The sequence below is a fragment of the Canis aureus genome, chromosome 28 (assembly GCF_053574225.1).
Source record: "Canis aureus isolate CA01 chromosome 28, VMU_Caureus_v.1.0, whole genome shotgun sequence".
NCBI lineage: Eukaryota > Metazoa > Chordata > Mammalia > Carnivora > Canidae > Canis > Canis aureus.
This window is the reverse complement of record NC_135638.1, coordinates 24,256,795-24,284,091: the sequence shown is the minus strand read 5'-3', so window position 1 is coordinate 24,284,091 and position 27,297 is coordinate 24,256,795. Positions and strand designations below refer to the sequence as shown.

Below are 27,297 nucleotides of genomic sequence, written 5' to 3'. Positions count from 1 at the left end.
GTTCTAGAATTGTGAAAATTTTATTTGGCTAATTTTGAAGGTTTTCTTTTCTTGTTCTGTGTGCGTGTGTGTGTGTGTGTATGTGTTTGTATTACTACAGATTCTTGAAGCCCTGGCTAAAAGTGATGATTATTTTGTACAAAACTGCACCAGCCTTAACTCTTTAAATGAAGTGATTCCTACTGACCTTCAGAGTAAATTCAGTGCCATTTGCAGTGAAAAAATTGAGCACATATGTCAGAGAATATCCAGTTATAAAAAGGTAAAAAGTTTTATGAATATATTTTACATGTAATTATTATTCAAATTATTTAAATGTCCAATTTAATTCAATACATAATATTTTCATTGCTTATTTATGTACCAGTTTATTGAAATAATAGCATAACATTTTAGAGTTTTTTGAATATCTTTACATCTATTAACCTCATTTGATCTTTGTAAACCAGAAAGCTAGGTCATTATTCCACATTTTCCAAATATAATAACTGAGGCCTAAAGCATTAAATTACTTAGTAGCAAAAGATAGAGTTGGGATGGAAATCCAGGCCACCTAATTATGAAGTCAATAGTTTTTTTTCCTTTTCTCTCAACAGAGGGAATAGAACTTTCAATCAGAAAATACACAGAACACAGTCTGTTTGAAATTGATTGATTAATACATTTATTTGACATATTTATTGAGCACATTTTATATGCCAAGTACTGTTCTTGGTGTCTTGGTGCTAGGAATATGACAATAAAAGAGAGAAGATCTTTCCTCTCAGGGTACTTATATTTGAGTGAGGGATGCAGCAAAGAAGAAGTAAATCTCTACAGAGGCCCCAAAGCAAAAAAAAAAAAAAAAAAAAAAAGGGCAACAAAACAAAAACCAGGGTGGCAGAGCGAATATGGCTGGCTTAGGCAGGCACAGTGTTAAAAGCTACGGAAGCTTTTTATCTTTTGGAACTTTGGAAGGAGTTTGGATTTTCTTCTCACATCAATGGAAGCAATTGGAAGCTTATAATCGAGGATGACTTCATTGGTTTAAGTTTTTAAAAGATGGTGCTGGGTCTTCTGTAGGAATGGATTTCAAGGTGCAAGAATGGAGGCCTAGAGACGAAGAGGAAACTATTGCGATAGTCCCAGTGAATGATGGTGGTAGCCTGGCCTATGGTGAAGATGGGGGAGACAGAGAAAATTAGATGGATTTGAAGATACAATTTAGACATAGAATTAGTAGAAATTGATCTCTAAAATACATGTATAGTAAGTTTTTTTTTTCTATTATATCAATAGGAGACTAGCTAATTAAATTATTTCCCTTAAAATGAGGTTGGTTGTTTAAAATTTAATACAGCCATACTAGGAAATATTTATCTCAGTTTTTATGAATGTGAGTTAATTGTGTATGTTTTATGTTCCTGATGTACTAAGTCAAGGATAAGCCTAGATGTGTCCAGATATGGCTGTATGAGAATAGGGAAATGCAAAAATGAATACTTAACCATTGGTTACCTCAGGTTGAGTGGGGACAAGGAGAAGAGAGGTCACCATGGTTTTAAGACTTCCTAAAATGTTTAGCTTATGAAGTTGAATATGTATTGCTATTTTAATTCTTTATAAGTCCATTCACATGAAGAAAAATGATCCTCAAGATCACTGCTTAACTGTCACATCTGTTAATCCTCTTTCCTTGATTGCTAAGGTCAGTTCACCTCTTTGAGTTTGGGAAAGATGCCATGAATATGCCCTGTTGAAGCTGAAGAACAGAAGGTTCTCTTTTTACTTCTCCCTTCTGCATAAGATAGGACAGTGCTTTGAAGTAGAAGGTCTAAACAAATGCAAATTCATATTCCCCTTTGAGCACATTTTGAAAAGAGAATCATTCTACTTCAGAAATGGATCTGTTTAAAGTATGATAGGGGTTCAGGCAGATTCCGATTGTCAAAGTTGTCAGTGTTGGAGGGGTCATTTCTTATATTTTTCCATTCATACAAAAGTAGTAGAAATAGCTTAAAGAAATATACATTAAAAAAGTAAACTATAGGGGCCCCTGGGTGGTTTAGTAGTTGAGCTTCTGCCTTTGGCTCTGGTCCTGGGATCGAGTCCCCCATCGAGCTCTCCTCAGGGAGCCAGCTTCTCCCTCTGCCTATGACTTTGCCTCTCTTTCTGCTCTCATGAATAAATAAATAATATCTTTAAAAAATGTAAACTATATAAGTAAAAACAAAACATTAGGATGAAGGTATATTAGATAGGCTATTGATTCAGCTGCTTTAATAAGGACCAAAATAACACGAGCTTATAACTGAAAGCTTATTTTTCGCTTACATGAAAGTTCAGCTGGACTGGAGTCCAGTGGGGTGGGGTTTGATGATCTTCTAGGGCTCCTTCTGTATTTTTACTGTCTCGTCTAAGACATTGCCCTCTTCTACAAGGTCAAAGTCGGCTCATCAGCACCATGCCAAATTATATTCCCTCAGAAGAGAAAAGAGGAAGTGGAGAGTAAAGAGTTTCTTGTTTGAGGGCATGACCCAGAATTTGTACACAGCACTCCTGTTCACATCCGATTTGTCACTTGCCGAAAGAGGCTGAGATATATGTTATCTCAAACTGGGCTTCCATGTACCCAACTATAAAACTCATAGAATTTTATTAATAAAATGAAGAAAGAGAGAACAGATATTAGTGGAAAATGAGCAGGTACATTTGTTTATAGGTAAAGTTATGTTACAGTCGATGGTATAGAAAGACCACCAAGGGGAAAGGGTGATAAGGTCCTCCAACTCCTGAGACTCTAGTTAGTTGCTAAAGTGGAATATTCTATTTGGCCTTCAGTTTCCTGATAACCAAAATAAAAAAAGAAACACAGTCTATTACATATTTATCAGCATTCCTGTGATTTATACATGTTTCTTAAGAGAAGCAAAGCTTTTCTTAGACTGAGTTCCAAAAGAAATCTCTCACACTGAATTTCAAAGAGGTGGCACCAGGAAATGTCAGGGCAGTGCCCGTAAAGCTGTCCCTGAAAAAGAAATAGCAATTTGTTTTATGTGGCATTTATTTTTAATACACTCTTTAATGAAACCCGATGAATGAGTCTAAAACTCAACTTCATGGAAGCAAATTTGTTGCAGGATGGGATGGGAAGAACAAGGAAATATTTACTAAATCTGTACCTACTATGTTGTCAACAATAACTTGAGGATGGCTGCCCTCCCACACCTATAATCTGCAGGGGAAGAAAGGTTAAAATATATGAAGTAACTAAAAATACTACTACCTAACCTACTAGGAGGTACCACCATGACTAGTTGAATGTGCTGGCATATCATACCCTGCTCTATATGATGGTGCTCCCTGGAATTATGCAGCACACAACAGTTTATAGCAGCCTGCTACAGTATCAGACATTGCATAAGTATTTTATAGATTTCAGATATTATATAATTTTATCAACACTGTGACGTGACATATCATCTATTTCATTGATGAAATGATTGAAGCTCAGAGTGGTTAAGTAACTTGCCCAAAGGCACACAGCTGAGCACAGCTGTGGAAATTGAACCTTGTTCCCTTTTATCGTAAATCTAGTTTTTGTTTGCCTACCTACATTTGATGCTATGCTATACAGCATATGTATTGTTCAAATTCCACTGCTAAATAGCACTATATAGCTAAACAGTATGGGTCTGACTACAAGGGCAATAGCATTTCAGTAAAAGAGAAATCATCGTGGATGGAATAGTCGGTAAATGCTAGCTGCTCTAAGTTGGAAGGATGTGTCAGAGAGAAGTAGAGATGACACTCAAGTAAGGAGAAACCTCTTGAGTGAAGGCAGAGCCACAGAAATGGGACTGATTTTATTGATGAAGAATTGGCATACTGCCTAGACTAGAAAGGAGGATTTGAGTTGGATACCATTAAAAAGAAAACTGGCAAAATCTGATTTTTCTAGTGATATTTTAAAGTGACATAATAATCAGATTTATTTGTAAAAAGGGCAAGTCAGTGGTGACTTGGTCTCATGTAGAAGCACTGGGGATGGAGAGAAAAGAGTCAATTCAAGTGGTGCAGAGGATGTAGACTGTATACAGCTCTATGATGGATTGGTTATGGTGGATGAAGAAGATGTTATACCTTGGTTTTTAACAAAAATGTGATTTGTGATAAACTGAAAAGTGTATCTTGGGGGTAGATTAGAAGCATCAGGGACAGGGTTTTTCCCCAAATGTTAAGGCTTCTCAAAAACACCACCCTGGCAAGTAAAAAGTATCTTCCATTTTCTCAGAAGTAACTAAGAGCCTAGAAAGCTTTTAAAGCAAAGATGGACAGGCTAATGATGGGCAGTGATTTGAGATGGTAAAAATTACATCACTAGATTTGGAAAGCTCTTGTATGTACATTATTGTTTGAGCCTCAAAACAGCCATATGTACTGAATACTCCTACCATCTGCTTCTTTCGCAGGGAGATTAAGAATTTGCTTAAGGTCACTTAGCTGGCAAGTAGCAGACTAGGTATCAGTCCTATGGAATATTGTCTCGCTTATTTTTATTTTTAATTTTAGAAATAAAGATAAACCTATAGTCAATTAGGAGTTAAGCACTTTAAAAGATCCTTTTTCAGCATCTTTTACTGACCGCACACGTATTTAGAATATTTGACTGTCTTTCTCATTAGATGAACAAGGTTAGCAAGAAAATATTTCAGGGATATTTTTTATTTGAACAAAATTCAGATAGCTAAGACAATAATAGCCTTACTAGGTTATGTAAGGTTAGCTCTATTTGTGTATCAAATGCATGTCCACAGAAAATATAGCATTTGTGAATATGTATTTTTAATTTCCACATATTTACTTTTAAACTATTATTAGTAACATATTTTTCTTCCAGATGAAGACTTCAAACACCCCTCTTTTTTGTAAAATAAAATGTATCCATAGAAACTAAAATCTCAAAGAAGCTGGCTTTCCTGTATTTTGACTCTAAAAGTTTTAGGCTTTAAAAATAGAAACAAGTTGATTTCTGCAGTTTCTATAGCCAGGCTGCTGCAATCATAATTGATTTTCTGGCCAGCTGTACAGGCCACAGATGTTTTTTAGCACATGTATGAGAGAAGTTCAGACCTTACTGGAGACCTGAATGAATCCTAAGCAGGCGTTTAATCTTCTTGGGGCAGGATGTGTGGGTGATCCAGACATAAAACTATGCACTGTTTAGAGAAACATTCTTACCCTGAATTGTCCTTAGAACTCTTTTTAATTCTAGATTCATTCTCCATTGGATAATAATTCCATAATTGGGCTTATTTTGTGTATTAATGATACTTCCTCCATATAAACATTTAATGAGCTTTCAAGAGATTGTTCCTGTTTACACAAAAATATAATGTGTAGGAATCCAAAGTCTTACTTTAAATATTCCAAGTACCTTTAGTTATTAGTGCCACATAGTCCCCAAATTGATATATAGATCAGGAAAATTAGGGGTAAAATTTTTTTCCACGTCCTCTTCCCTCACTACAGATTTCTTATAACTCCATGCCACAGGGGTTTCATACTTAATTGAAATGGGAGACTATCTGCAAAATATAGCAGCTTACCTTTGTATTATTTTCTACGTTTAGTCAAGTGACTATAACTGGATATTAATGTGTTGTCATGGTTAATAATTCATGAATTAACTACCAATGCATTAGAAGCCTGCAGCTCCATTTCTAAGAATTACTTATGTCAATGTACAAATATGCTTTAATGTCATCTAGATTAAAAATCACTATTTCCCTTGATCCCCCATACTTTCCTCTACCTATTGTTTCATTTCTTGAACTCTGTCCTGAAAAGAGCTCCCCATATGCCGTCTATACCTGCTATCTCACTCACCTTTCATTCTTAACACACTCAAGATGGGCTCAAGTACCACCCCCCCCCCCATGTAACTAGAATGAATCCTTTTTTTTTTTTTTTTTTTAGATTTTATTTATTTATTCATGAGAGACAGGGATGGGGAGAGAGAGAGAGAGAGAGAGAGAGAGAGAGGCAGAGACACAGGCAGAGGGAGAAGCAGGCTCCATGCAGGGAGCCTGAGGTGGGACTCCATCCCGGGTCTCCAGGATCAGGGCCTGGGCTGAAGGTGGCACTAAACCTCTGAGCCACCTGAGCTGCCCTGGAATGGCTCTTTTAAGGTCACTGATGACCTATATTTTTTCAAAACTCGTTAACTGTCATCATCATATTCCTTATTTTAGTGGCATCTATGCAGTTGACCTTGTACCTCTCTTTAGAAATTTTCTACTTTTGCTTGCCTTTTCTGAGAGGCTCAGTCACAGTGATGTCCTATGCTTGTTTCTTCTTTTTTCTCTGACCTCTTCATGAATCAGAACTCAGGATTTGCTCTGTCCCCTTTCCTCCCTCCACGCTTCATCCTGTAGTGATCACATTCAATCTCCCGGCCCATTGTGACCTCTTCATTTGTGTCTAATAGATACCTTAGACTTCACGTGTCCAAAATAAACTCCTGATCCTGCCCTTCTACAGTTGTCATATCTGTTGTCATCTCTACCTTAGGATGAGACCCATCCTGTGCATTGATCAGTCTGAAAAGCTTGCGTGCATTTTTCACTCCTGGCTCCCACATAACCATTCTCTTGGCTCTACCTTCACGACATGCGGCCTTTTCTCATCGCTCCGATTACATATAGCCTAGGGTGACCCAGCATTGTCTCTCCCACAAGTGGTCTTCCTGCTTCCACCCTTGCCCACCAACAGTCTATTCTGAAGGGCTGTGAATCTCAGTCACAGTAAGAGCTAAATTGTTCTACAGGTCTCTGAGCTCCTATTTGATCTGTGTCTTCCTTCTAAGAAGGATCTTCCTTCCTTCTACCCATAATTTCCCCACTCCCATGTTCTTCCCCTTTCCCCTCACTCTCTGCTTTGGCCACACTGGATGTTCATTGAAGCATACTATCCTTGGGGTTTTTACATTGGATGTTCACTCTGCTGGGAAAGCTTTTTCTTCTTGTACCCACATTCCCAACTCTCCCTTCCTTCAAAATTTTGCTTAAATGTCAACCTCTTCAATGAGGGTTACAATTGGCAATGCATTCTTCACCTCACCACTGAAACTCCCAGCCCTCTTTTCCTGCTCCATTTTGTTTTCAACCTACTTATCATCTTCTAGGATAATATAATTGACTTATGTTTATTGTTGGCCTCTCTTCTCACTAGAACGTAACCTCCCAGAAGGCAGAAATCTGTTTCACTCACTGATGTTTCCCAGCATGCCTAGAACAGTGTCTGGTTTAGAAAGCCCTCAATGTGTAATTGTTGGATGGATGAATAAAAGTGGAGTATGTTTGGGCTACATTATCCAAAATAGGTTTAAAGAGCTGTATGTCCCAACTCCCCTTCCCCCACACCCTATACATTTCTTTATCACAAAATCGAAATTTTTGTTTATGGAAAATAGCTTTTTTGGTCTTTCGTTGTGAGCATCTCCAAAGCAGGTTAGTGAACTCAGTGTTGTCTTTGATGTTTCTAAGAAAGATGCCAGGTTCATGTTGGCAGGGCCATTGCTACTGGATGGCCTGACCGCAGCCTGTTCCTATGCATGTGCTACAGTCAAGACAAGAACTGTACCTACCTCATTTTAGATTTGCGTTACAGAAGGGTGTCCCAATTAAATATTAGGACATGCTGTCTAGGAGTACATTTTTTGATCTGTAAAATGTATTCAGCACATTTCCAGGACCCATGACTATGGTCCTTCCTTCATCTCCCCCTTTTCTAGAGACAGCCTAGAAAGGAAGACAGCCCTGCTTTCATCAGCTTCTATCCTCATCAAGAGAGGCCCTTAGCAAAGGAGTTTCCTTTCTGACACTCTTTGAAAGAGGTCAAGCACATTGAAGCGTGGTCACACAACTGTTCTGAGTGTGTGAGGAAAGGGAACATACTATGTTCATAGGCATTTGTATTTAGGTACATGTTAGAAAGTTAGAGGAAACTGGTCGCACTGGAAAGGGAATCTTATCCCTTCTCTATCTGATCACTCTAGTAACACCTCATCCCATCACTCTGTTCACTTCCTTCTTAGCATTTACCAAATTTTTCATTGTCTGGCTATTATAATTATTATGTAATTGTTACATATGCACATAGTTACAGATATATATATATATATGTATACACATACACATACACATTACATATACTTGTAGTAATAAAATTGTTATATATAAGAATATTCTTTTTTTTTTAACCTGAGTCCTCTACTAGACTATATACTCTATGAGGGCAAGGACTGTATCCCCAGCATTTACTGCAGAGTCTGGGAATAGATGCTTCTCTTTATATGTTTGAATAAATATGTAAAGAGTTAAAATGAAAGAAGGCAGGGGACTGTTAAGTCAGTTGAGCGTCTGCCTTTGGCTCAGGTCATAATGTCAGGGTTCTGGGATCGAGCCCCAAGTTGGGCTCTCTGCTCAGCGGAGAGTCTGCTTCTCTCTCTCTCTCTCCCTCTCCCCTTCCCCTCACTCATGCTCTCTCTCACACTCTTTCTCAAATAAGTAAATAAAAATCTTTTTAAAATAAATAAATAAAATAAAATGGAAAAAGGCAAAAGGAGCATACCTGTCTATTGTGGTCAACGCTATGCCACAATGCTGTGCCTTTCTTTGTGCCATGGGGACTTATCTGAGAGTTTAGTCCTGCAACTACAATGGAAAAGATCTTCTGAGTGCAAGTTTGCATCTGGCCTTAAATTCTAAGTCTTTCCCAGATAAGTCTTCAGGTCACAGTTTCTTTATTATAAAGTAAGAGCATAGACCAGAAAGTCTCTAAATTACTCCCACTCTTTAGGTGTTTCAGATAGTATCACTATACATTATTATCAAATTTGTTAGGAATTTTGTTGACAATTCCCTGCATTTCCACCGCTCTCATTTTGATTCCTACTGTGTGTTGGTACTTGACTGAGCTACATAGCTTCAGACCTGTGATTTGAAGGCACAGTTTCATATACAGGTAACATAGTTCATATTCTAATGATGAGCTTATATTTATAAAATGTGATTTTTGGTATCACATCTTTATTTTTTTAATTTAACCTAGGAAAGTTACACAGTAACCAATGTTAGTCTTAATTTTTAATACTTCAGTGCCCAAATTACTACTCTACTAGTAGAATAAATAAATCTGCTTTCAGTTTTCAAGCAAGAAGACAGCACAGAGATTATTTCATCCATATTCCTCATCTTACTAGGAATGGTAAAAAGATAGTGACTTGCCCAGCATCACATCCGTTATAGGCTAAACTAAACATAACTAAAACACACATAGCTTGTGGCTCTTTGTCCTTTGCTTTGAAACTATAATCCAGTTCAACCCTATGAGATGGCTCTTTATGGTGCACAAGGCATGGAATTTATCATCCACTGAGATAGAGATAAGAAATTCATTCATAATTATAAGAAGGGTTACAATATGCTGTAACCTAGCACACAGCCAAGGATATTGGACCTAGATGAAGACATGTAGGCCTGATGATGACTTCATAGGAGCTGAAAAATGCATAGAAGTTTGGCAAAGAGGGAAGAAGAATATTCTAGGCTCACCAAAAAGCCTGTACAAAGACCAAGAATGAGTAGACAGTATGGGAGAGGATCTGAGTGAAGGCAAGAAGGAGCCTAGGGGGCAAGGGGAAGAGAGCTTGAGATAATAACCTAGGTGTAGATCGGACTTTGGGTGGCCATATAGACCACACAACAAGGAATAGATGGGTTTGGATTGCAAAGTTCTAAGTAGTAGATTGGCCATTCTTGGAAGTTGTGTGAATCCCTTGAGTATCACTTTATTTCCAATGGCGTAAAAGCTGAGTCCTCACCAGTCTTCAGACTGATCCTGACCCAACTGCTCAGCAGTGATTCGCAGGAGACACGGGCAGTACAGTTGGTTCTGCCCATTGTCCTACCCTTCTGGGTCAACACCACCATGCCTTGCTGTCTAACCTGTTCACAGACTCAGGTTTGGACTGGCTTTTGACAATGGTTAGAAGAGTCCACTCTTGACCCGGTGGCAGCTACCCACTTCTACCACTTTGCCTCACTTTAAGTGGTGTGTCCCTCTTGTATCCGAGGATGGCAATTTGAGTTCTCTGTCAGACTCTCAGCTGCTAGCAGCCTGGGGATTTGAGTTCTAATAAGTGCTATTGGTCACTTGAATTTGTTTCTTTTAGCATCTAACTTGCAATCAGAATTTCAAAAGAATCCTATGCATTGCTGCCTATATTGCTTTACTTTATTAAGAATGTGTGGGTTTTAAAATAATGGTTTAATTTCCAGCAACTTATAATTTATTTCACTTTTCCAGTTGACATGATTTTATTTTTTAATATTTTGTTATGGATGATGGAAGTTAGGAACACTGTGTTCAACTGGTTTTTATTTCTTCTTTAATTTACAGTTTTCACGTGTCCTGAAGAATAGAGCCTGGCCCACCTTTAAACAGGCCAAATCTAAAATCTCCCCATTACATAGCAGTGATTTCTGCCCTACCAACTGTCATGTCAACATAATGGAAGTTTCCTATCCCAAAACATCAACCTCCCTGGGAAGTGCATTTGGTGTTCAGCTGGATAGTAGGAAGCATAATTCTCATGATAAAGAAAATAAATCTGAGCAAGGTATGTTAGCTTTTGAAACTTTCTCAAATCATGAAAAGTAATTTAGGCAATTGTTAACTATCCCAGCATCCCTGAAATAGGATAGATTCCTGGTGTATAAACAAGTCTGAATTTTATAAAGACAGGATTCCTCTTATAATCATTTGGATAATTATCCATAAATGTTTATAGAATAAAAAAGGAGTTTTGCAGTTTTATTATTTTTTCCTCTAAGAAGAATGATTGTTCTTGCCTTCATTACATGCATGTTGGGCACTGCTTATCCTGCTGTGAAAACCAGTAGTATGAAATGGCCCTATAACTATAACAAAAATACAGGTGGAGCAGCTTTAGAGATGCACAATGCCATTCCCCACCATCACAGTAGAGCATGAGATTGAAAGATATTTTAATCACAACTCGCTTTAACTCCTGAATTAAATTCAGCACTGGTTTGGCATTTTATTTTATGTAAGCCTATGTCTAGAATGAATTGCACTGGAACATTCCTGTAAGTTAAAGGTTATATATATTATTCTGGAATGATTTTAACTCCTCAGGGAAACTGAGTCCAATGGTGTACATTCAGCACACAATCACAACCATGGCAGCCCCTTCAGGTCTGTCTCTGGGACAACAGGATGGGCATGGGCTCCGGTACTTGTTAAAAGAAGAAGACCTAGAAACCCAAGATATTTATCAGAAACTATTGGGCAAACTTCAGACTGCACTGAAAGAGGTGGAAATGTGTGTTTGTCAAATTGATGAGTAAGTATTTTATTTACTATACTTTTATTTATTTATTTATTTATTTATTTATTTATTTATTTTTATTTACTATATTTTTATTTTTTTATTTTTTTTTATTTATTTACTATATTTTTAAATGTGCCTAATAAAATAGCTGGAAAACCTGGCTTTTGAATATCCATCACTCTCTTTCATTTTTAGAAAAGTAGGATTTTGTGGGTGTATGTAAATCATATAGATGCTCTTCATTTCAGCACCTTAAAAGTGATATAACATGGCAAATATATAGATATATATTTTAAGGAAGCATTTAATACCGGGGAAGAGAACAACAAAATTCTGTCTATAGAAAGCACAAAGTCTCAATGTGAAAATATTAAATTAAAAAATATGATTGAAAGATTGCCAACTAAGTATACATATTTCCTGGTATCCTTTATATAGCAGAACACAGTATTTGACGTATATACACTCAATAAATGTATATGATAAATATGTAACAAATCTTTAATATACTTGTTGAATGAGTAAATGCAAAATCATGTATCACTAGCACCAATCTTTTTCTGATTGAATTAATGGTTTACTAAACAATAATCCAAACAGCTGTGCCAGTCATTTGGAAATTTTTACCAAGAATGGAGAAGAGGTGGAAGTAAATTAAAATGTTTCCAAAGAGGTTGACTCTGATTCTTATTTAAAATTTTGATGGTTGGACAATTGCCTCAACTCTGTGGGATGATTTCCCACATCATGGTGTGTGATTATATATTACAGCTAGTCAAGGCAACTCTGTATAGTCACAAGAACATGGGGGTTTGGGGTAGTTTGGTCTCTCATGTACTAAACAGGATGAAGAATAATAACAAATTACAAGTTTGTGGTGAAAATTGCAAGAATTAATATAAAAAACACCAGCACAGTGCCTAACATTGTGCTTGCTCATCATTCAAAGAGTTGAAATTGGTGAATATATCTGAAGTTGGTAGAATCTGAAAATAGTATAGACACCATTATCCTCTTTTTATTGTACTCTCTTTAAGAAGTTACACATTTAGATTGCTGCCAGATGTGTCTTAATTCCCCCCACATACATCATCCCATACTTCCCTGGATAATTCAGTTTTGACATAAAATATTTAAAACTTATACTAAGCCTTCTTTTGTAATTGGACATTATGCTAATAAAATCTTAATTGGCATAATCTCTTATTTTACACATCTTTGAAATTTGGAGATCAAAATCACCAATTAGATGCATCATATTTCTAAGGCGATCTTTAGATAGTTACTATTTACTATGCTAATTTGTTCTGACATTTTTATGAGTTAATTTAGACTTGAAATTCTGTTTTCCTATTTTTAATACACTAGTTTTTAAAAAATTGTTTATTACATCAGTATATTATATTGTGACTGCCCCATTTACAGATGAATTAAATAGTTTGGGGTTGCTAAGAGAAAAAGTGCCTATTTTTAGGCAACTGTATGATACTTTGGATTGTTTGAGAATGGCCTTGTGACACATAAGTTAATATCTTAGGGCATCATATTTTGTTTTATTTAGTAAATGGAATTTTATTGTATGATATGTTCTATTTTAGAAACCAGTTTTTTTTCTCCCTAAAGTATTTAGGAAGTGCACAGAGTAAGAATCTTTATTAATAAGGCAATAAATAGTGGCACTGAATCATGTATCCTAGCTCCCGGAGGGATTTTAGGAGAACATCTGGACCAATCCCACACTGCCAGTTGGACCAAGAGTTATTATTCCTGTTTTTCAGATGAGTCCTTTACCAACAGCAGGATTATTGATGTGCCTGAGCAGATACTACCTCAGAGACCAGGCCTCTAATGCATGACTACTCAGCACTTCCTGGCAGTTGTCCAGACTATGTCTGTCTTTGTTAATTTATTGATTTTTTTTAAGTTTAGCTAATGTAGATATATTTTCAAGAAAACGGTTAGAGCCAAAAAGCTCCCTTTACTTGGCTTAAAATGCTTTATATTTAAAGCATTCATTGAAGAAAGGAGTTAAGCTATTTTTATTAACCAAAACTACTTAAAATAATTACCTATTTTTACTTAAGATTTTCCCACTCTGTTATTCTAAAAGCTTTTCCCCTACTGTGCATGTTTATTAGGAAAATGACATGAAATGCACAAGTGATTTGAGAAACTTCCTTGGTCTTCTCTGTGTGCACCATATAATTTAGTTCTAAATATAAATATGTTCCACATAATTCAATGTGCAATATAATCCCTTTAAAACAGTGCCATTGTCCAAGTGCCTGGATTCCCTATTGCCCCATTCAGAGATGCTGCAGTGCAGTCGAGCTTGACAAATTATTTAAAAAGCTAGTTACCAAACAATTTTCTCACCATGTAGTAATTATTCTTGGTCAGACATATATGCCTGTGCAGAGTGGAGAAGCAGATCTCAGATACTTTGCCAAGTTTTAAGAGAAACTGCCTCACAACATTGCATTGCTGGCCTTTCTAGAAATCCTTCATTCCTGGGAAAGGGCCTGGTACTGAGCTTATCTGTTTACCCTGCCACTTGGGAACACTTCTCCTAGAAATAAAATTTCCTTTAACACATAGGCATTCCACTAAATGCTTCTACTTCCTTCAGATCCAAAGGTGGGACTAGAGACACATTTGTTGTCTACTAACATGAAATAAGGTGATGTTATGAATTTATTATTCTATGTTTCCTGTCTCATTGACACTAAATACTTTGTCCTTCAATGAGCTATTTTCTGGGTAATGACAGTTAGGTACCAGACATAAGTAGAGGGCAAAATAATTTGTAGATAATCCAAAACCATTGATGGGATTTTAAAATACAGCATTTTGTGTATTCTCTCAGGAGGGAGATGAATAGAGTTCTGGGAGCTAGTGAAGATAGGAAAGCTGAGAACAGGCCTGCATTTTATAGGTGCCAGATGCCCCAGACTAAGTGGTGAACAGACCACACTGTGGGACACTTAGTGAGCTGGGCTTACAGGTAGGAATGGTAGGGCTGTTGGTGGAATTATCCTTGAGGTTTGCCTAAGCATTTTGCTGGTAAATGTATGAAAAGAGGGCCCAGCTTCCTAAATACTAACTTGTACTATAGGGGCTTATGTGTCAGGGACGATTTTATCAGTATATGCACTGCTTGATTTCATCCCTACAGTCCCTCTGTGATGTGGGTTATGAAACACAAGGACATATCACATTAAATCTCAAACTTAAATTTGTGTCTAAACCTGAATTGTAGATCTTCCTTCTTCTCAGTAAAGTGTTCCTCGTCTCTTCAGTTCTGCAAGCCAGAGTCTGGGTATTATCTTTGATTCTTCTCTTTCATGCCCCTTCACCTCCAGTAGCTTATCAAGTTTTGTCAGCTATGCCTCAGAATATATCTGCTCCATCATGTTAGACTGCGTTACCATTGTTCCCCGACCAGTGTCCACTGTAGGAGTTTCCAGCTGTGCCCCTCTAAAGCATTCTACATTCAGCAGATGCCAGAGGGATCTGTAAATGTATATCATGCTAGAATTCTGCTTAAAACCATTTAATGACACTGCAATGCCATTGAAATCATATCAGCTACATTATTGGGGCCTGTGTGGCCCAATGCAATCTGCCCCTGTGTGGCCCAATGCAATCTGCCCCGTCTCCAAATTCATTTCTCTGAGCTCCAGTCACACTAGTCTTTTTCTGATTCTAGAATATCACAAACCTCTGCCCAGTCAGTACTGCTCCCGAGGTCTGCAGCTGTCATTCTAGGTTCTCAAGTGTCAGACTAATGGGTGATCTATAGATCACTTTATCTGGTGCCTACTTCCTCAGGATGAAGTTGATACTCCTATATCCCAGTCACATCTCTCATTCTTCTAGGTACCCTACTCTCTATATGGCTGTTTTGGGGTTTATGTTCACAAAACCTCTAAAGCCTCACAGACTTTAAACAACAGGATTTCTCTCTTGCTCATTCTCTATGCCCATCTGGGTCACAGGGTTTCTGCCCCACATTGACCTCACTCAAGAGTTCAGACTGACAAAGCCCCCATCAACTGGAATGTCTCTGATTGTCACATCAGTAAGAGGGAATGAGGTAGGTTTTATACTTGCTAAAAGGCTTGTACCTAGAAAGACTCCAGTTACCTCCGCTTATGTCATCCTGGTGAAAATAAGCTACATGGTCATTCTTACCCTCATGGGGTAGGGCAGGCCACCCAGCTGTGTGTGCAGGAGAACTGGGAGGTAGTGGACAACATCAATGATGCCTTTCCTCCCTCCAGAATGTATAAATCGATAGGCAAGGAGGGGATATTCTGATTATTTTGCAAAATATGTCTATACATGTGTGTCTCACTCACTCCATCTCTAAAATGGGGATTATCACCATAATAATAGTCATACCTACTTCATAAGGAGGTTTTAGGAATTAAGTACTTAGCATAGTGACTGGCATAAGGGCTCAACAAATGTAAGGTCTGATGAAAATGATAAAGACTATTTAAGTCTCAGTTTAATAGACACGGGTGGATGCAGGATACTATATACAAAATCTTTATTCATCAAGGGTGTGAGGAGATTGGACTGCTCAAGATTTTAATTGAGAATTAATTAAAATCCTGAGTCCTAGAGTAGATAGCTAAATAGTGTAAGTGAGCAAAAGCGAAAGAAAACTATTTCTGTATGCACAAATATTATAAAGCTTTATGCGTTACTATTACTTTTAAGAATCTAGAAATTTTATGCAAAAACATGGTGTCAAAAAACACTGTTTTTCTATCATTTGTTTGTAAGCCTAACACTTGTTCCCACAGGGTCAGTGCAAGCATGATTGCAGCTGTTTAAAACGAAAAGCAAATATGTGGACATAATTCATTTGACTTTGAAAAAAATGAGTATGCGCAGCCCCATGACTTCTAATTTTAAAGATACATAAAGCACAGAGTACTCCTTGAAAAATGAGAACTCCTGCATGCCCTTCCTCTTTGGTATTCAGAGTTCATCTGTCAGTGTAGTACAGAGCTTGGGTAATTGGAGTTAATCTAATGTTTTAAGCTTTTGGGCGGAGGGAGTAAATAAATACCCATCTATCTTCCAAGACATAAAAGTATCTCTGCAAATAGAAAAACTGTGCTTAAAATAATTTATAACTTCACAGGGCCTCGAGCAATGTAACACAGCCCCCTTATTTTCAGTGATATCTAAAAGCTATAAAATGCCAAAATACTATTATTCAAATGTTATCTCCCAATGAGACCTTCCCTGACTCCACTATTTGCAGCTCCATCTCCCTTACCTTCTTTATTTTCCTTCTTAACATTTGTTGCCATGTGATATACTATACAATTGACTTGTTTATGGTTTGTTTCTTCCCAGTAGAATCTAAACTCCAAGAGGACAGGGGCTTTTGTTTGTTTTGTAAACTCCTGTGTGCACAGCACCAAAACAATGCATGGGATAATAGATGTGTCTAATTAACTAATTAGTGAAATCTCTTAACAAATATTTACTTGACGTACAGAATTGGGTTTGACATATGGATTACACATAAGAGGTATGAGACAGTCCTGTAGGCAGGAAGTAAAACAAACATGACACTCCTATGGAAAAATGAGTGTAGAGATATGTACATATGTGCTGTTGACCAGAACCGAATGTCATCAGTACCTGGTAAATGAGAAGGTGGTTGTTGGCTGAAGAAGCCATGCAAGGGCCCTTTGTTAAGATATGGTTTAATTCATTCTGCAAGTTTTACGGTATTTCATTTGATAGCAAAGACCAATTCCACGTTTGCATGAATTTGAGTTAGTACTAACAGAAACCTTTTATGGGCCAGACGTTCAAGGTTGGAGTGATGGAATCCACGCTACTCAAAGTCCACATCAAGGGCAATGCCCATTCAGAAATGAAGGTTGTGTTTTAGTCTTCAGCCAAGTGAAAGCGGTTTTCATTTGGGCAGATTCACAACATGCCATTGTGACTAGATTGTGGATGATATGGCGGTAGCCCCTGCTGCCTCCTATCCTTACATTGTGTGTGACTCTTTTTAATGTCTTTGGTCTTGCTGGCCAGAACACCTGCTTTTATGAGCAGTGAGAAAGATTGGTCACAATATTCTCCCTGTCAAATAAAGACAGCTTGGGAGAAACCCAAAGCAGGGGTAGATGGGTTTTTAATACCTGAGGGTAAGCCAGTGAGGCTGGCTTAAGCACATTTAGTATTTATTTTACTATATGGGTAGCACATCAAAGCTTCCCAGGTAATTTTAGATCATAGTGATAATGGCTAGGGGACAGAAGTAACACATCTCTGGAATATATTCTCATTTCTTTGTCACAGAATCATATGGGCTAGACAATCTTATTGTCTTCATATCAGAGATGTCAAAGAGAATTATCATAGTATTGCTATGATAACAAATATAGTAAGTGCAGAACTGGGATTTGAACACAGTTTTCTAGTCTAAATTGTATGCTGTCTCTATTACTTCTTCTGAGAGGGAAAAGTGAACTTTGTATGACCGTTTTGTAATGCAATCAAATATTTATTTTATGTCAAACAAATACTCTAGAAATATTTCTAGAAATAAGTTAAGGTTATCTGTAGCAGCCAGTTTGAAAACATGTACTTATTTTTTTTTAATATCACATTGCAGCCTTCTGTCTTCCATAACATATTCTCCTAAATTAGAACGTAAGACATCAGAGTGCATAGTACCACCAGACAGTGACAACGAGAAGGGAGAAAGAAATAGCAAACGAGTCTGTTTTAATATGGCGGGAGACGAACAGGAAGATTCAGGTCATGACACCATCAGCAACAGAGACTCTTACAGGTAATTCATTAATTCCTTAAACTCATTGCATCAACACAGTCAAATGTGATTCCATATTTTCCACAAAGGTCTTGGGAAAAAAATTCTGATTATCATTTTTGTTTATTACCTTCACAAAATAACCACCACTGTTACCAACCCCAGACAAAGCAAAGTGGTCCTGTAGAATCTTTAAAAATACTCTTTTTTTTTTTTTCATAATTTGAGTCATTTGGAAAAAGCATTTTTTTCTCCAGCTCAATGAACCTAATTTGGAGGACTTGTTCTGTTACAGATTTTGTAACATGTATAGCAAATAAGCAAGTTGAGCCTATATTAAAATTTTTTTCCAATATCTGATTATTGGACTGTTGGGTAGTGAATAGAGGTTCTTTCTGTTGTATGAAGATTGAACTAATTTTACCGTTTCGCCTCCATGACCAGCTTTGTGTATTTTTTTCTAGTATTGCACACTTTCTAAAGATTTTTTTAAAATTCATTTGAGAGAGGGAGAGAGTGAGAACAGGAGCTGCGAGGAAGGTCAGAGGGAGAGGGAGAAGCAGACTCCCCACTGAGCAGAGTGCCTGATGTGAGGCTTGATCCCAGGACCCCAGCATCATATCCTAAGTTGAAGTCAGACACTTAACTGACTGAGACACCCACGTGCCCCTCTCTTACACATTATCTGTACAATCTTGGTAGGACTGCTATAACAGAGTGCCAAGGACTGGGTGGCTTACGCAGCACAAGTTTATTTATTTATCATCTGACATTTCTGGGACCAGAAGTCCATGATCAAACTGTCAGCAGGACTGTTTTTCTCCGAGGTCTCTGGAAGAAGGAATCAGGTCTAGGCCTCTCTCCTTGGTTGTAGATGACCATCTTTTTCCTGTTTATTCATGTCCTTTTCCCTCCAAGTATTTGCCTATGTCCACATTTCCCTTTCCTAGAAGGACACCAGTCATACCAGATTAGGACCCAACTAATGATTTCATTTAAACTTGATTATGTCTGTAAAAACCCTCACTCCAAACAAAGTCATATTCCTGGGTCCCGAGTGTCAGACTTCAATCTGTGGATTTTAGGGGGAGATGCAATCAGCCTGTAACACCTTCCCTCCAGTGTCTGTTGTCATCTGCCTACCATCACCCTTCTAACCATGGCTCCTCCAGTGAACTTCCTTAACTGAAAGTGCTTGTTCTTCTTTGAATCCTTGTCTTAACCAGCACTTCATTGAGAACTGTTGGCACTGGCCGTATGTGCTGCCTGTGTGGCTTCAGCATCTCCTGTCTTAATTTAGTTTAAAGATTTATGTATTTATTTTAGAGAGAGCAAGAGCAGGAACAGGAGGGGCAAAGGGAGAGAGAATCTCAAGCAGACTCCATGCTGAGCACAGAGCCCAAGGTGGGGCTCGATTACATAACCTTGGGATCATGACCTGAGCCGAAACCAAGAGTCGACTGTGCCACCCAGGCTGCCCTTGTCTTATTTACTTTAATCAAAGATGAAAACTCTTGTATTCACTGTTATTTTATCATATAGTGTTTTACAATGAAAAAATATTAAGTAATTATTATTAAAGTTACTCTCCTCAGAGATGTTTGCCACAAACTAATAGCTAGCATTAAAAATATTTTCACCAGACACATGGGAAACAGGATGATTTCACATAATTCCCCCCACAGCCCTTTGTGGCACATACGGATTTTAACTCCATTTTACATCTGAAGGAGCTGAGGTCACAGGAGTTACTTAATTTACCTGTGAAACCAGGTGCTGTGGCTCATAGTTTCTCTCTTAACCACTGTACTATCCCAATTCCTAATGAAGAGGATTTTATCACATATATAAGAATTAATTATTCCTAGAGATTTAATAATATATAACACAGATTAACCACTTTTACCATTTCATTTACTTTTAGCTTCAAAGGATACCAGTAGACTGTTTAATAGGAACCTGTGGTTTTTCCTCCAGTGGGAAATTACAAATCTAAAAATACTTTCTTACCTCAATGTCTAGTTATCAGATAATTAAAATTACCCTCCAAGTCTCCCTCTAGGCTAAACTGGAAATTCTAAATGTAAATTTAAAGTTAAATAAGTCATTTTTACTGATTCTGAGAGGAAAAAAGTATTTTGCCTCCTGCACTCTGAAATCTGTAATGTGTCCATATTCACACACAAAACTTTGAAACATTCTTTCCTTCACCAATGACCACTATGGAGCACTCACCAGATGTGGTGGCCTCTGCTGAGCTCTGAGGTGGAGACAGGGTGCCGGTCCTCTCCGGGGAAGCTCAGAATACAGTTGATGAGTTATAGTTTAAAGCTACCAGAAAGGGGGGGCCTGGGTGGCTCAGTTGGTTAAGCATCTGCCTTTGGCTCAGGTCATGATTCTGGGAGTCTAGGGATCGAGCCCCAGCATCCACCCCCCGAATCGAGCTCCCTGCTTGGCAGGGAGCCTGCTTCTCCCTCCGCTCCTCCCCTCCACTCCCCAACCCCCACTCATGCTCTCTCTCACTCACTCTCAAATAAATAAATAAAATCTTAAAATAAAAAAGCTGTCAGAAAGAGTTGATAGGCAGAGATCATGAATCAGGACCTTGTCTCTATTCACAAATTAACTACAGACATATTGCATCAAATAGGTAATGATGAATTTTAAGTGCTGTTTGACTCCTAGCTTTCTACCTTCAGATTAAAAACAAAATGTCATCTGGAATCAGCTTACATGGCATAAGAGATTTTGAAATATGACTGAATTTAGATTTTTTTTTAATGTAAGATAAAATATGAGTTGAGCAAAATGTATCTTCCTTGTAATTTTCTTTGAGACATATCAGTGAGTCTAACTGTGGCATGGCACGTTTATCTAATAAGAACTGGCAGGGCAACTGGCTATTGCATTCCAGAAGTGACATGTGTCTCCTCCTCCTTCCCAGCGACTGCAACAGCAACAGGAATTCTATTGCCTCCTTCACCAGCATCTGCAGTAGCCAATGCAGCTCATACTTTCACAGTGATGAGATGGATTCAGGTGCGTTTGGCAGAGGCGTGTGTCCTGACACTAGTCGTCCGGGGAGACACATTTAAGGGATTAAATTGACATGCATTTTCACCTTGATTTGTCATTCTTGGCAGCTATGAGTATGGCATGTCAGTCACATGTGCTGGATGCAGGCAACATCCCAATCCTGCTGTGAACAGAGTGAATTAAAAAGCGATGAAAGGCACAAATGAAGTCTGATCTTAATGTATATTTTAGGATTTTTCACGATACTACGAAGCATGCTAGGTAGACAGGAAGCATGTTGTACTAAAACATTAGGCATTGTTGACTGAAGAGGTGGGATGGGCTTTGAACCTGAGGACTTTTGAGATGGTTAGGTACACCCCAACTGGCCCTGTATGTGGGTGATGGGTGATGGGGAGGGGAATGATGAGGAAAACACTGACTAATACAATTGCTCACAAATATCTGGGGTGTGTTCTGAACAAAGACTTTGCATCCAGTTAGGACACATCTTCATTTTGAAATATGCGATTTATTTCAACTATTTAACCATTACAAAACTGCATCATTTGAAAACACCATTGACATAGTTTATATAGTATTTTTTCCTTTGAGGCACTCTGCTTCCACCTTTATTGCAAAGAGCAAGCATCTGATATCCTAGTTGCTATTAAATCTTTTGGAATTCTTTTTCTGAATCTAAGAACATGATGGAATAAGAGCTCATGTTTAATTATTATTTTTAATTTTGTTTATATTAAAATATGTTAGCATGTTAAACAAAGACGGATGATTTATTTTTTTATATCTAGGTGATGAGCTTCCCCTCAGTGTTCGCATTTCTCATGATAAACAGGACAAGATACATAGTTGCCTCGAGCACCTTTTCAGCCAGGTACGATTGGGACAGTTACGGGTCTTTTTTTCTACAGACCAAACTGTCAGGAATCCCTTTTTCAGACATAGTAAAAAGAGCTTAGAGTAAGAATGGAAAGGCCTTGATCTGTCCCTCTGTCCCCATCACCTCAATTTCCGCAACTTAAAAAGAGAATAAAGATGGGACGCATGGTTGGCTCAGTGGTTGAGCATCTGCCTTTGGCTCAGGGCGTGATCCCAGAGTTCCAGGACTGAGTCCCACATCGGGCTCCGTGCATGGAGCCTGCTTCTCCCTCTGCCTATGTCTCTGCCTCTCTCTCTGTGTGTCTCTCATCAATAAATAATAAAATCTTAAAAAAATAAAAATAAATAAAAAGGGAATAAAGATTCTTCAACCAACAAACCCAAAGGATTGTTGTGACTAGCAAGTATTTTATGGTTCTTGGAAAAAGTACAGTTATAAACACAGGACTTACTCTTTTTATTACGTGTGCCTGTGTGAGATTTCAGAATTCTTTATGATGTTTCTTAGTTTATTCCTATTTTCAAGAAGCACAAGATTCTCTTGGTGCTTGTGTTGGTATTTTGCATTTAAAGAATTTATATCCATAACCGAAATTCACAATGTAGAAGTTTTTACCACTTTGAAAAGGATTACGATGATTTTTAGTTTTTTTAAGAACACTATAGGGACGCCTGGGTGGCTCAGCGAGTGGGCACCTGCCTTTGGCCCAAGTCCTGATCCTGGGATGCAGGATCAAGTCCTGTATCCGGCTCCTGTGAGGAGCCTGCTTCTCCCTCTGCCTATGTCTCTCTCTTTCTCTCTCTCTTCTCTCGCTCTCTCTTTCTCTCTCTGTCTCTCATGAATAAATAAATAGATCTTTTTTTTTTTAAAAAAAGAACTCTATAAATCTTCTTTTGTAAAGTGATATATAAAGTATATTTATATTTTATATTAATATATGGTAGGATAGTAAGAAATTTTGCAAGTGTTACCAGTGAGTTTATTCCAATATTTTATAAAGATGAGTTTTGAGAGCATCGTGAGTTTGCAAAAATAATTGTGGCATTAAGACAAAAATATTTTACAAGATTTATTCTTAGAAATGTATATTATATATTATGAGAAGTATGTAACTTTCAGAAATCTCTGCTATTACGATAGGTGGATTCAATTACCAATCTCCTAAAAGGGCAAGCTGTTGTAAGAGCCTTTGAGCAAACCAAGTACCTCACACCAGGTCAAGGATTACAAGGTAAAGTTTTAAAAAGTTACTACTAGAAGCAATTGGGAAGCAAAAGTGGGAAATAACATAGTAATGAAGCAAAAGCTTAGTGTAAGTAGAAAATGGCTGTTCGTGTTTTGCGATTCCCTTTGTATTCTGTTTTGATAATTTTTGAATATATATAAAAAGTCAGTATAGGATCATATAGATTTATTTGCAAGTTTAAAATGTGCAATCCCTATAGAGGCTAGAATGAATATAAATGAGTTAATTGAAGAGATGTAAGTGTTGCATTGCTTTTGCTGAAACCAGCATAATGCCTACTTGTTTGTAGCCCATTGTAGGGGAAATGGTTTTGGGAATGTGTGTGTGTAAATAGAACAGCCAAACAGAATGAGATCTAGAGCTGACACTTTCTAACATCTAATTTCAGACATTGAAAATAGAGTTTTTATAAATTTGCTTCTTTGTTTAGACATTTGTAAGAAAATAGTACTAAGGTTAGACTTTTTTTTTTAAGATTTTACCAATTTTCTCCTATAATACAACTAGAGAAAATACCACCATGCTAATAACCCAGAATAACAAGGATGAAAGAGGATTCTGAAGCTCAGAGGTTTGTTACCTGGTAAATGACTGAGACTTACCAGAGATTTTTCTGTGTTTATTTAGAATTTCAGCAGGAAATGGAACTAAAGCTGAGTTGTCCCAAAAGGTTAAGGCTTCACATCAAGCAAGACCCTTGGAATCTTCCCAGCAGTGTCCGGAATCTTGCTCAGAACATCAGAAAATTTGTTGAAGGTCAGAACAAAAATCAAAGAGCATTACATAACTTTAGCAATAATCATTTAAAACCAAAAGTTCAGTAATGCCCTGATTACTTTTTTATAGTGTTTCATGTTATGAGGAAAAGAATGGGAAAGGATAAGAGAAGGAGGAAGCAAAAGAAAGAGTAAGATTGTAGAGCCTGATGTTCCAAGGATCTAAATGATGTAGACTGATCTATATTGACTATAAAGACTAAATGTAGACTGATCTCCATGGTCTAAATCATGGGGAATATTCTCAATGAATAAAATAAAGGCTCATACTTGGGAAGACGAGTGGAATGTGGGGAGAGTTTCATATTTTATAATATGAAACAATATCAGCAAAATTTCTCAAAGATTAACAAAAGTCATGAAGCTAAGTTTTATGGGAAGTCTAAAAAATTAATTGTGAGTTTGTGAGAATGAAAATAATAGGGTAGGTTACATTATTGGTTTTTAAATTTCTTTTTCATGCCTAAGTTGTTATTAACTAGCTGACATTGTTTACTCAACATCCTATAATGGATACAACCTAGGAGAGGGGATATAATGCTTCAGGACAACTCTAGTGTGTCTGATTACATGTTGTTTAGGGTCAGAGTATTAAGTAGAAAATTCTGAGAGTTTCCAGAACAATTATGGTGAAGAAGTTGAAATGAGAAATTTGTTTACTTTTTTAAAAATGCCAAATTCAGTGATTTTATTTCCAACAGTAGACCAGTGGTTGGCAATGTCTGGAGATATTTTTTTGGTTGTCACAATTGTGGGTGTGCTACTGGGATCTAGTGTGTAGAGGCCAGGGATGCTGCTAGACATTTTGGAATCTACAGGACAGTCCCTCACAACAAAGAATTATTTTGCCCAAAATGTCCATAGAGATGAGGTTGAGAAACCTCTACAATAAATAATTATACACCTGAGTTTGAATTTCTATTCCTCAACTGTCCGTATGTCAGTTGGATGTGGTAAGTAGTGCTCAGAATAGCAGCATACCCCTAGTCACTGCCATCTATTTTAGGGTAAATTAGAGTTGTATACTTTGTTGACAAAAAACAGCTCTTAAATCTGGTAAGTGTCTGAGCCTATGACATAACTCCTTTGGGCCTCAGTTTCTTCATTTACCAAATGACAGAGATGTGTATATGTTCTGTGATTACTAAGTCTTCTGCCTATAAATATACTCTAGTATAACAGCTTAGATACTCATGAGAGATTAGTAGAGGAAGAGTTTGTACTCCAAATAAATCATGGCAATTCTATTGTGTGATGAAATGTTTTGTATTTGATAGCTGGATCTTGGCTACATTTTATTTTATAGCTAAATATAATGGTTACCTGTGACACATTATAATATCATATTTATTGAAAAGTCTGAATTTCATACCTCCCAAACTAATGAGCAAAAATGATAAATACATTTCTAAAAAATTGCTTTAAAGATTTTAAACATATATTTTACTGAGTAAAAGGTTTTTGTTTTTTTCCTTTTTGCAGAATAAGTGCAAGTATCATAACACTCCTAGAAATTATAATTCATGAATCTAAATGCACTTGTTCTCTCTACCCCTGAAACTAATAATACACTATGTGTTAACAAACTTGAATTTAAATAAAATCTTTAAACAAATATAAATGCATTTGTTCTCATCATCTTTGAAAGTTTTTTTAGATTATAGTTGTTTTCAGAGTAAATGCAGTATCAATTAGGAACAGAGAAATCTTTAAACCTTTTCTTGTTTTGTTTTTTTGAGGAGTTTTCTCTTTAAGATATTAACCTTTTCTAATGTGGATAAAAAGCTTAATTTTTAATTATATTCATTTTTAAAATCTTACTTTCATCTTAATACCTTTTATACCCTCAATACTTCATATCACAATAGGCAGCTGTAGGAATGGTAACTATTTACATATATTGATGGATGTATGTTGTGAGTATGGATATCACTCTTGGTCATGGGAGCTGGTTGAGCATGATTGGGTGTGCTGAGAGTCTTCTGGTAAATGGTGTGGGTAGGGCTCTTTGCAGAATTTAGGTTACATCCCTGGTTGCCAGTTTTAGTGAGATGCAGTTATTCTTTGGAAAGTGCTATGATCATCACTATGCAAGGCGAATCTTTAAAAAATGATTAACCACTAGTTCAGTCCAATGGACTATCAAAGAAGAGGTCAAGCTACCACTTCCTGGTAATCTGTGTGTGGTCTCATCCTATTATACAGGATGGAAGCAGCAACATCAAGATCCTTGCAATCAACTGCTTGTTATATGGAGGTACTCTGAAGTAACCTCACCAATTCATCATGAATTTATTCTGTTCAACTTAAAGTAATTTTCATTCTATTTCCCAGTTGTCTTTATATAGGTGATTGTTTAATGAAGGGTTAGGTCTTGACTAGAAGCTCAACATAATGTTGCCTTCCAGAATTTTGTGGCTTAGATATGTAACTGAGGTAACCCCATTCTGATGTTCCTGTAGGGGAGGGAAAAAGTAATGTTTTTTCCTTCTACCTTTCTAGATTCTTTGCCTACGGACCTATAATTTGTCAGACAAGAGACAAATTAAGATAAATAAATTTATTTAATATGTTTTGCATGATATGAGAGCCTTTGTAAGGAAATGAAGACCAGAAGAAATGTTAAACCTGGATGCTTTTATACCAGGTTTGATGAAGAGTAGAAAGTTTTGGAAAAATGTAGGACAGAAGTGTATGCACTAAGGGTAGTTAACTGGGAAATTTGCCAAGGCCTGTTCCTCTCAGTGTTCTTCTTTGGAGATAAGAACACTTCTCTCCTCTGGGATTGGGAAGGCACTTCTCACAAGAGGGTTTTATGACCAGATTCAGCAGAGTAAGGGGAGGTCAGAGAGTTTTCCGTACACCTGCTTTTTATGAAATTCCATCAGCTTAAAATTTTCAGTATGCCAAATTGCCATGTTTGGGGGTAACATGTTCTGAAACTCATCATTCATTCATCTCTGATTTCAAAATATCCTATCAAGTATACACCAAATGGTATCAAAATATAATAATTATAATAATTTTATGATCTTTATATAGGAAGTGCTGTTACAGTATCATTCTGTATCATACAGTATCACACTGTGACATTCATGCATTCATATCATAGCCTGCCAAACTGAGTGTAGAAGAGAGCAGAAAACA

General features: G+C 37.1%; 1 protein-coding gene across 1 annotated transcript in view; it reads left to right on the top strand.

Moving 5' to 3' along the window:
* The window catches only part of PREX2 (phosphatidylinositol-3,4,5-trisphosphate dependent Rac exchange factor 2), a 281,233-nt gene that overhangs the window by 154,563 nt on the left and 99,373 nt on the right, over positions 1-27,297 (top strand). The window contains exons 23-30 of the mRNA XM_077876670.1: positions 101-262; positions 10,444-10,663; positions 11,203-11,410; positions 18,054-18,233; positions 21,157-21,251; positions 22,040-22,122; positions 23,269-23,359; positions 24,002-24,130. Of these exons, the coding sequence (XP_077732796.1) occupies positions 101-262; positions 10,444-10,663; positions 11,203-11,410; positions 18,054-18,233; positions 21,157-21,251; positions 22,040-22,122; positions 23,269-23,359; positions 24,002-24,130 (1,168 nt within the window). The remainder of the gene's footprint in view (positions 1-100; positions 263-10,443; positions 10,664-11,202; positions 11,411-18,053; positions 18,234-21,156; positions 21,252-22,039; positions 22,123-23,268; positions 23,360-24,001; positions 24,131-27,297) is intronic.